This window comes from Plectropomus leopardus, chromosome 20, assembly GCF_008729295.1.
Source record: "Plectropomus leopardus isolate mb chromosome 20, YSFRI_Pleo_2.0, whole genome shotgun sequence".
Taxonomy (NCBI): domain Eukaryota; kingdom Metazoa; phylum Chordata; class Actinopteri; order Perciformes; family Serranidae; genus Plectropomus; species Plectropomus leopardus.
In genome coordinates, this window is record NC_056482.1 from 25,851,581 (window position 1) to 25,861,721 (window position 10,141).

A 10,141-nucleotide genomic window follows, 5' to 3' on the forward strand; every position below is an offset into this window, starting at 1 on the left:
AAAAAACATTGGGAAAAAAATCCAGAAAATTATATTTATAATTATAATAATTTTACATCTAAAATTGATACAGAAAAAATAAAATATAACCATTTTTTTTAAATACTTTTTTTTTTTTATTTTCAGCCCTTTTATTGTTTATTTATTTACTTGTTTTCAGGTACATTTTACATTTTGGGGAACTTTTTTTTCACAATTTTATGTTTCATTTTGGGTCAAGTCTTGTTAAGTTGCATATTTGGGTAAAGTATTAGTAACATTCTTGAGTAAATGTGCCTCAGCTGCTCACAGTATATTTTTCCATATAGAGGAAAATAAGAAAAAAAATTTAAAATATTATCGAATACTTTTTTGTAACAGAATGGTTCTCTATGATTTCTTTTTAATTTTATTTAATTTTATTTGTTTCATGATGCACAAATATCTACAGAGCTGCTGAGAAGGTTTCTGTAAAAAGGTGAAATACTTTCACTGCATTATTTACGCTGTTAGGAAAATTTGGTTTTCAGGACACGATCATTTTGTTATAGATAAAAAAAGCACAGATGTTTTGAGAGCCCGGAGGTCTGGAAGGCATGTGCTCTTCAAAAATGTAAAAATGACCACGTTTCCTTCAGTGACAGCAGTGAGGACAGGTGTGGGATGCATTTTTGGGTTTTATTCATGATAAACGTCAGTCGGAGCTGAGTCTAAGTGTCGGTGTGTCCTCTGGTGGCAGCGTCCCGGAGCTGCAGGGAGACGGACGGAGACGCAGGAGCAGACGTGACCTGACCTCGGTGTGCGGACGCCTCGTCCTGGAACAAAGGCGTGTTGATATCCTCCTCTTTCTTCACTTCACTGCTTTTTTTCTCTTCCTTCTCCTCCGTCTCTGGTTTCGGGGCGTCTGGTGAAGAAAGGAGAGTAAGGCGTCATTTAGCAAACGGCAAATTTTGTAGATTTTTTTTCCAGGCCTGGCAAAAGCTTTGCGAGGAAATTTAAAAATATACCCTTCACAAATTCTTTGTAAAAATGGTGTCATTTTTACCATTTAATATGTTACCAAAAATTTTTGTAAAAAAAAAAGCTAAAAAAAAAAAAAAAGCGTAAAAAAAAAAAAAAAAAAAACGAATTAAAGAGAATTTATACCAAAAAAATTAAATCAGCCAAAATACGAAAAAACAAACACAAGACGCACAACTTTTAGGTGGGTAGGAAGGCATGTTCTCTTTCACGCTAAAAAGAATTTAAAAATAAATAGCCAAAATGTTGAAAACCACAGTAAAATAAAATACAAACTACCTCCTTTCTCATAAATAACTAACATTCCCTTAAATGTATTGAAATATTCAGTTATAATCCTGTTCTGAAAGAATGATTTTTTTTTTAATTAATATATATTTTAAAAAAGCCATCATGTGGTAATGAGACAGAACTAATGAGAAGTACAGACAGTCATTTCAGAGAAGGAATAGCCTTAAAAATCTGCTTTCTGGAAAAGTCCTGGAAATGTCCTTGAAATGGTTTGGTAAAAATGTAAATGAACCCTGTTTAACACTTGAAAATGTGCGTAGAAACAAACCACAGCTGTAGAGACGGCGAACTCTCTGGACGTCCGTCTCGGTCATTCTGTCTCTCTGTCCCATCCCCTTCACATCGCTTTTGGCCACGATGGTGGGCAGACCGTTCGCGGAAAAGAAGCCGCTGAAACAGCAAGAAAAGAAATTAAAATATAACTTTCAAAGAGCCAAAAAAAGACAGACGTTTCTGACCCGTTACCTTCCGTAGTGCATGATCGATTTGACGTCATAACGAAGGTCGAAGGTTTGACCTTGTTGCTTTTGGAAGTTTCTCTCCATCCCTGAAAGCACAGGTGCGTTATTTCATGCAGAGACGAAAAACAGAAAAATGTTGCTTTGTACATTTCTGCCGTTGTTTTTACAGACTTATCGTTGTTTTCTTAAAAAATTTAAAAAGCTGATTTTTTCCCTTTTAAAAAAAACACAAAAAAATAAAGAGAAAAATGGTTAAAAAAAAAATGTAATTTAAAACAAAAGAAAGAGATCAAATTTTATTTTTTTTTAAAAAATGTTAAACTTAAAAGTATTTTTAAAAGAAAAAAAATCACCGACAATTTTTTAAAAAAAAGGGGCAAAAATATTTGCCTGGATAGTTACCAAACGTGATCGTTCTTAGAGTTATCGGTGTGTTTCGTTGTTTTTTTTTTTTTTACCAGGACACTGAAAGCTTCTGCAGCCGTTATCGTGCCACCAAAACTGTATTTACAGTCAAAAAATGCTTTTTTTTACTAACCATAACCAACATAACCACGCGTTAACCTCAGCGCTGTTGAAACATGACGCTTCAGTGCGTCCGCCGCATGTTAACGTACAAACGTATCCGTGTCCGCAGAAACGTACAACACAAAACGTGTTTCCTGCAGACGAACGCCATCGTCACAGCTGGTTGTTGGTTCTCTGATGTTTGAGGGATTTTTTAAAAACGTTACCGTCCATGATGTTGTGTTGCAGGATGGAGACGTGCTGCTCGCGGTCCGTCCTCGTGTGTTCGTGGTGGAAACCCAACGCGTGAAGGATCTCGTGGACGATGTTTCCCACCCTGCACGGGGGCCCGATGAACATGGGCTGCTCGCCGCCAATGAAGCCCACGTACGTACGACGCACAGCTACAGTACGACATCAGACAAAGATACGGTTTTATGTGACATTAAAGAAATTCATTTAGAGCTCAACCACCATCTCTGATATTTAATTTAACATCCAGCAACCAAAATGTAATGGCAGGACGTCAATTTAAAGTAGAGCACTGACAACAGATGACGTTGATATTTTGTTGGTTTTAAGCTGCATCGTTAAAATGCAAACATATAATAAAATGACATTTACATGGAAAGTGTAAAGAACAAAACACAACATCTGCAAGGCGTCATTCTTTGGTCGGCCCATCGGTTTGGAAGAAATGTTAAAAGAAAAACCAAAAAAATTTGTGAAAAAGATTTTTTAAAAAAAACTTCTTTTTTTTTTTAAAAAAAAAACAAAACAAATTAATTTAATTAAAGGAAAAATAGCCAAATATTTAAAAATCTGTAAAAGTATTTTAAATTGCCAAAAGTTTTTTTTTTATAAATCACAAAACGGTTTTAAAAGGGTAAAAGAAAAAAAAGTCACCAAAAATTTTTAAAAGTCCAAAAATTTTAAAAAATAATCATCCAAAATTAAGAAAAATATTATAAAGTTGTTTTTTTTTAAAAAAAAAAAAAACAAAAATTTCGAAAGAAAAAAAAAATCGAGAAATTTGAAGAAAAAATAAAAAGACAGTCTACATTCAAAAATAATTATAAAAAAATAAAAAAATATGCTCCCCAAACCCGCAGGATCATGGATTTGGACGGCATGTTTTCTTAGAGAAAATGTTGGTGATTTCTTTTTCCTTCAGGGGGTCTAAACCCGAAACCCCAAACGTCCTCAAATCCTAGAAACGCCCCTGATGTTAATGTCTCTGCGTCCTTTGTACCCCTTGCTGTTGACGAACAGCAGGTAGTTGGTCTCAGAGGTTCTCGTGTGGAAGGACACACACGTGTGTTCAGACACCATCGACATCGCAGACACGATGTCGTCCGTCCGGCTCTCTGAAAAACACATCAGCGGGAAAATTTAAGATCTTTTTTCCTGCTTTATTGAGCAAAAGATTCATAAAAAATAAGTCAGACAAACAAGACATGAGAGCACTTTAAAAAAATGACAAAAAAAAATAAACAACATCAATACATAAGCCAATTAAAATATTTAAAATGTTGTTGAAATAAATTTTAAAAAACGTATATATACGGACAGTAATAAAAAATAATACATATTCACATTACAGCAGGAGTTTTGCCAAATAAGTTTTTTCTAATAATCTAAAAATGTGATGCTTTTTTTGTTATTAATGAGATTCAGAGAGGAAAGGGTTGAATTTAACTGAATCAAAAAAAAATATTAAAAGAGGAGTTTGAGCCTAAAATGTTTTTGCTTGTGAATAAAGAGTTTCCTCGTTAAAATAAAAAAATTAAAGATTGCTGTGAGTGGAAACGTGATCAGTGACCTCTGTTACCTAAGTCTGAGCTGATGACGTACGGGATCTCTGGCGTCGGCCACGTGCTCTCCACGGCGTTCCTGTCCGTCTGCAGAGTCACACGAGAAATTCACTCCGTGCAGAATTTAAGGCTCCACCGACCAAAACGGTCAAGTCACAAACCACGAAACTAAAAACAGAACAAAAAATCTTTCCACTCTTTAAAGTCATTTAACCCTTTGAAAACGGTCCTGATTTGTCTCAAGAACAAAAGGAGGCAGAGAGCAAGAAATGACCCCAAAAAATTTTAAAGAAATTAGTGAAAATTACAAGAAAATTTCCTGAAAATTAAAAAAAACATAAAAGTTATAAAGAAAATATTAACAGACAAAAGAAAATTATCTCAGAAAAATAATAAAAAAGCTGGAGTGGCATGATGGGAAACATTGGATCTAAAATTGAGATCTTTCATCTGCTGCTGCTTTAATTAATTATTTTTTTCGTGCAATAATAAATTGCAGCTGTTTCTTTAACCCTTTGAAACCTGCATTACTTTTCTTTGTGCTGCTTTCAGTAATCGTAGGTATAGATAAGCTTGAACTTTTTGAAATTCTTTCAAAAACATGAGAAAAAAGGCATTAACGTGGTGAGAAATGTTCCACCTATTGCAAGAAATTAGTAGATTTAGATTTCTTTTTTAAAGCTAGTGAAAAAATGTCTCAGGAACAAAGAAAAAAATATGGAAAATTATTATAACTGACTATATTTATTTTGGTCACTTTCATTTTGTTTTCTTTTTTTTTCCACTAAGTTGATTTTCTTGTTTGTTTTTTAAATTAATTTTCAGTTAATTTTTACTAATTTCTTGCCTTTTATAAGTATTTTTTTCTTTCATTGATCATTTGCGTCTTCTTGTGTTTTTGAAGGAAATCAAATCAATTTTCTCAGGTTTCAAAAGCGATTAGAACAAATGTGAAAATAAAAAGCGTCACTGACGTTCAGCATCATGTCTCCCTGCAGCAGCGCAGAGTTTCGGTTCATCAGCTCTGTCAGCACGAGATAACAAACAAACAAACAAACAAACAAACAAACAAACAAACAAACAAACAAACAAACATGATTACAGGTTTTACTTGTTTGTTTTCCTTCTGCCTGCAAATATTAAACACTGACCTTCTAAAGTCTCGGGGTTTGACTCCATGTAGATCAACGCTCTGGTGAACCAGTCCTCTGCTAAAAAAACACATTTATACTTTAAAAAATCCTGCAAAAATCTAAATATAAATACATATTTATAAAATGATCCATTCGGACCAAACTGTACCTTTTTTGGCTTCCCGTAGAGGACTGGAGACGACTGAAAAAACAAAAGCCGGCGTGAGAATTATACATGAAAATGTATTTAATTTAAATTATATCTGCTCGAATGTGAATCACAAAGAACTATTTTGTACTTTTTTACATGAAACGGTTGCTGTTTTATTTTATGTTTTATGTTCTCAGTGCACGTCTTCTACATATTTTGTGTCTTTTATGTATTTTATGGGGAAACTGAAGGTAAATTTCCACATTTGTGGACGATAAAGTTAGAAATGTGCTTTTTTCAGGAGAGTCAAATCAAACGTGCAGATTTCTTACCGTCTTTAGAGGTTTGGAGCAGCAGGAGAGCAGCGAGGAGCAGCATGTTTTCACACACAAACACAAACACACACACACACACACACACACAAACACAACAACACACACACACACACAGACTGATGCTTTTCACTCATCAGGCTCATTAAGTCAAATCACCTGTGAGCTCTTTTCTCCTGCATGTGGAGCTGAAATCACCTCCTGACACTTTACTTTTTGTAGAAAATGATTTATTATTAGGATTAAAATATATATAAAATACACTGAACAGACCCAAGTTATTCTTGTTGTAAGCTGCATTTTCACAGTTACCGTAAGATTTTAATTCCCTTTTTTTTGAATAATATAAAATTCCCAAAAGTTATTTCAGGCTCTGAAAAAGTCTTAAAATATCTTAAATTTAATTTTCTGAATATTAAACAAATGTAAATAAGAAAAAATAAATACTTGTCTTGAATGTGAATTTTGGAGGTCTTTATTGCTGTGATCATTTTAATCTAATTTAATCTATTCATTTTTAAGATTTATTTATATTGAAGTGAGTTGAGCTCTTCTGTATGAAAATCCAACATTTCTGATGTCACAAACCTTATAATAATAATAATAATAATAATAATAATAATAATAATAATAATAATAATAATAATAATAATAATAATAATAAATAGTATTATTATATATATAATAATAATTAGAATAATTCTTATTATTATTATTATTAGTAGTAGTAGTAGTAGTAGTAGTAGTTGTTGTTGTTGTTGTAATTGTAGCAGTAGTAGTAGTAGTAGTAGTACTAGTAGTAGTAGTGTTGTTGTAATTAATTATAGTAGCAGTAGTAGCAGTAGTAGTAGTAGTAGTAGTAGTAGTTGTAATTATAGTAGCAGTAGTAGCAGTAGTAGTAGTAGTAGTAGTAGTAGTAGTAGTGACAGAAAAGTGTAATAAATGCAGTACATGCTTCGGTGCAGCACGAGGCGCTCTCTGGTGGTTTGCGGTCCTCCAAACACGAAGAAGAGGACTGTTTTTTGACCGTAGAAGAAGACTGGGCTCCTCCAGGAAGAAAACAAACACATGTCTGAAAGTCTCTGACGGTAAAGTCGTTTTTTGGCTCACACTGACACGTTCAAACGTTGTATTCTGTATGAAAGGTTCACTTCTAACCGCTCTGTCGTGTAAAGTCGCACTTTAGTGAGAAAATCGTCTTCTGCGTTAAAAACAAAGCTAACTCGGTGGTTTAGCTAGCCGAGCTGCTACATGCTAACAAGCTTTTCGTTGTAAAAACCGTCAATAAAGCGACTTAAAGTTTTTTTTTTTAGTCATAGTTTCTCCTAACGACGTTTAAATACGACTTAGATTATTCCTGAATCTCCCTGCTTCATTAATGTGTCATTTTCTTCTTGTAGATGTTTTATTTTGTGCTCATTTTAATAATTGTATATTTTTGGGTAGTTTAATCTACAGTGCATCTTTAATATATGAAACAAAAACCTTTATGTTCTCTGACATTAAAGTCGTACATTTAGGACAAAAAAAACAATATTTACAGCAATAAAAATGGATATTCTCTGAGATTATAGTCATAAATTTATTTAAAAAAAAGACAAAAACAAAATTGTTATGTCCTCTAAGATGAAGCTGTACATTTAGGAGAAAAAACAAAACAAAACAACAAAACAAAAACTTGAGTCACACATTAGCAAGAAGAAAAAAAACATTTTTCCAACAATTTCCCAAGAAAAAAATAATTTATAAGGAAAAAAAATCATACATTTACAAACATTTTTTTTTTTGGAAATCATGGAATAAAAACCTCTCAATTTCCAAGATCAGAGGCAAAATATTTTTAAGAAATCTTTGAGATTTAAGTCATAAGTTTAAGAGAAAAAAAGTAAAATATGCAAGAAAAATCCACGAATTTTCTCTGAGATCACAGAGTCATACGTGTTCAAAAACAATCATAAATGTGTTCATTTTAAAAATGTGGATTTTCTGAGATAAAAGTACATTTATCATTTCTGTCCTGTGAGAGCCTCGTGTCTCTGAAAAGCTCAGTTTTCAGCTTTGTGACGATGCTTTTTCCAGCTGATTCGAGAGCGTTTTTAAAGAGTTAGTTTTGCTGAAGCAGGAGGAGAATTTTCTCATCACATAGAAGAAAACTTCATCGTTCAGTTTATCAGAAACATTCAACACGTCTGAGGTGGAGCGGAGGAGAAGAGAGTCGCACAAAATAAAAATACTTATTAACAAAAGTTACTTGAGTAAATTCCACAACTTATTTATTATTATGTCAAATGTGCAGTATAGTTTTAAGGTGCAACAATTCTTGATGTTACTGTATTCACTGCAGTATTTCGACTTTAACCACAGCGTTTCTCTGCCGATTACAAAATGTGCAATATTCTTTAACTCTTGAGTGTCGGACATATTCAGCATGTTGTTAAATTTGTGTATATTGTTATTGCTATTCTTGCTTATGCATATATTGTTGTTACTGTAGCTTTTTGTACACATATTTATGTTCTTATATTTTTTTAAATACTTAAAGTATTTACATACTGCGTCAGCTGCTCTTTTCGTATTTCTGTTTTATGTTCTTATTTGCTGGTGCTCGTGCTTTTTTCTACTTGCTGTAATTCTCTCTGCTGCCGTCAGAGCGACTGTAATGATTTACCTTTGGGGATCAGTCAAGTATTTCTGATTCTAAATGTACTCAGTTACATTTCTAAATGTACTCAGTCACATTTCATCACTGACAGTCGCTGCATTAAAAACACTTTTTCTCTGTGTGGCTTCAGTCTGAGTGCAGACATGACGAGGTGGGCGAGAGCCAACAACGTCCATAAAAACAAGCCGGCTGAGGCCACTCCATGGAGTCAGCTGAGAGGAGGAGGAGGAGCAGGAGGAGCAAGAGGAGGAGCAGGAGGAGGAGCAGCTCCTCACAGGGACCGTCTGAGAGGGACGCAGCCCGGAGGATCAGCTGTGAAAAAACCAAACCGCCCTAAAAAAGAGTACGTCAGCGAGGACGTCAACGGCTTCCTGGAGTTCCTGCAGCAGAGCGGACAGGCGCCGCCCCGGGGGGGGAGAGGGGGGAGGGAGGAGGAGCGGGAGCTGCGGGAGGAGGTGGAGACGGCCCTGAAAAAAGACAGAAGACGAGAGGACAGGAGGATTAAGAGACAGAAGGACAAGAAGAACAACATGGTGAGAGATTTCACTCAAAACACGTAACAGATACTGAAGCAGAGCTGGAGTTTATCACAACGTCCCATTCTCATTTTTTACCAAATTATTATTGATTATTAGAAACAGAAGACTTTATTTAAAATGATCATAATTACATATTTAAAACTGTATTGAGGAATTCTTGTTATTGATGAATCAGTGTTATGGGCGCGGTGAACAGCCACCTCTGTGCGTATTGATGGCGCGCAATGACAGTGTTTTGTTCGAGAAAAAAAAGGAGCGAGACAGTTTGGAAAACTGGGCTGTCCGACATGTCCGCGCGCTGGAGCGGGCTGTTTCAGTCGAGGAAAAGTTATGTCGTGATTGATATCGTTATTGTTTTACCGCCCGGACCTATCATGATCCTCCTCCAGAATATAGTGACAGTTTCAGCAAGTATGACACAAAATCATTCTCCGAAAATTTACTAACTTTAAGGACTTGATATTCCCTCTGATGCTCCCGTCCATCCTCTCATCACTCCACTTGTCTCCTCGTCTCTTTGTCTCCTTGTCTCTCTGCAGCTGTGTTTTAACTGCAGGAAGCCGGGTCACGGTCTGGCCGACTGTCCAGAGGCGGACCGAGACGAGGAGATGGGCCGAGGCATCTGTTACCGCTGCGGCTCCACCGAGCACGAAATCCAGAAATGTCGAGCGAAAGTGGACCCGGCTCTGGGTGAGGACAGCGTGGACACTCGTCGCTGTGAGACATTCATATTTAACTGTCCTTTAACAGCGTCCCTCTCTGTGTGTGTCTGTCAGGTGAACACCCGTTCGCAAAGTGCTTCATCTGTGGTCAGACGGGACATTTGTCTCGGAGCTGCCCCGATAATCCCAAAGGACTTTATGCACAAGGTAAAAACAAATGCATCAAATGGTTAATATAGGTGACACCAGTTTATCTGATGGTCCGTGCGTCTGACACCAGTTTATGTGATGGTCCGTGTGTCTGCAGGAGGTTGCTGTCGTGTTTGTGGTTCGGTGGAACATTTTCAGAAGGACTGTCCGGAGCATCAGGCTGCGAGTGAGTCCCTCCGCCTCCGCTCTCACGCTGTTTCCCGTCCTGCAGGCTTCAGAGTGGAGGAGCTCCGTCTCTTCAGAAACAAAAACCCAGAAAAAATAATAATCCAAAAAAATAATCCAAAATCAGGCTTTAAATGGTTCTACGTCACACAGCAGAGGTCACGAATTTGCCGAGTTAGGCGACTGTTAAAACTGTACTCAGTCTGTTCAGCTCA

At 35.8% G+C, this 10,141-nt stretch overlaps 2 protein-coding genes across 2 annotated transcripts in view; one reads left to right on the forward strand and one right to left on the reverse strand.

Annotated features, from left to right (window-relative positions):
• Positions 1–616: 616 nt before the first annotated feature.
• On the reverse strand, positions 617–5,734 carry LOC121960124 (zinc metalloproteinase nas-15-like). Its single transcript, XM_042509725.1, has 10 exons — positions 5,689–5,734; positions 5,375–5,407; positions 5,224–5,283; positions 5,047–5,096; positions 4,090–4,159; positions 3,509–3,625; positions 2,486–2,656; positions 1,756–1,837; positions 1,559–1,680; positions 617–883 (listed from the first exon to the last, which is right to left on the reverse strand). Exons 1-10 carry the CDS (start codon positions 5,732–5,734, stop codon positions 690–692), a joined length of 945 nt encoding a protein of 314 aa, XP_042365659.1. The 3' UTR covers positions 617–689.
• A 966-nt stretch (positions 5,735–6,700) lies between these two features.
• Positions 6,701–10,141, forward strand: part of zcchc9 (zinc finger, CCHC domain containing 9) — a 4,591-nt gene continuing 1,150 nt past the window's right edge. The window contains exons 1-5 of the mRNA XM_042509524.1: positions 6,701–6,776; positions 8,481–8,883; positions 9,429–9,579; positions 9,666–9,758; positions 9,859–9,927. Coding sequence (XP_042365458.1) covers positions 8,494–8,883; positions 9,429–9,579; positions 9,666–9,758; positions 9,859–9,927 — 703 coding nt within the window. The 5' untranslated portion in view covers positions 6,701–6,776; positions 8,481–8,493. The remainder of the gene's footprint in view (positions 6,777–8,480; positions 8,884–9,428; positions 9,580–9,665; positions 9,759–9,858; positions 9,928–10,141) is intronic.

What these genes read in the sequence shown, in the direction of transcription:
- LOC121960124 (XM_042509725.1), bottom strand. Translation starts at nt 5,734, where the DNA reads ATGCTGCTCCTCGCTGCTCTCCTGCTGCTCCAAACCTCTAAAGACG. An exon ending in AGGGAGACATGATGCTGAAC is followed by an intron (nt 4,160 to 5,046) that starts GTCAGTGACGCT and finishes GTGACTCTGCAG; the next exon opens with ACGGACAGGAACGCCGTGGA. An exon ending in TCGATCATGCACTACGGAAG is followed by an intron (nt 1,681 to 1,755) that starts GTAACGGGTCAG and finishes TTGCTGTTTCAG; the next exon opens with CGGCTTCTTTTCCGCGAACG.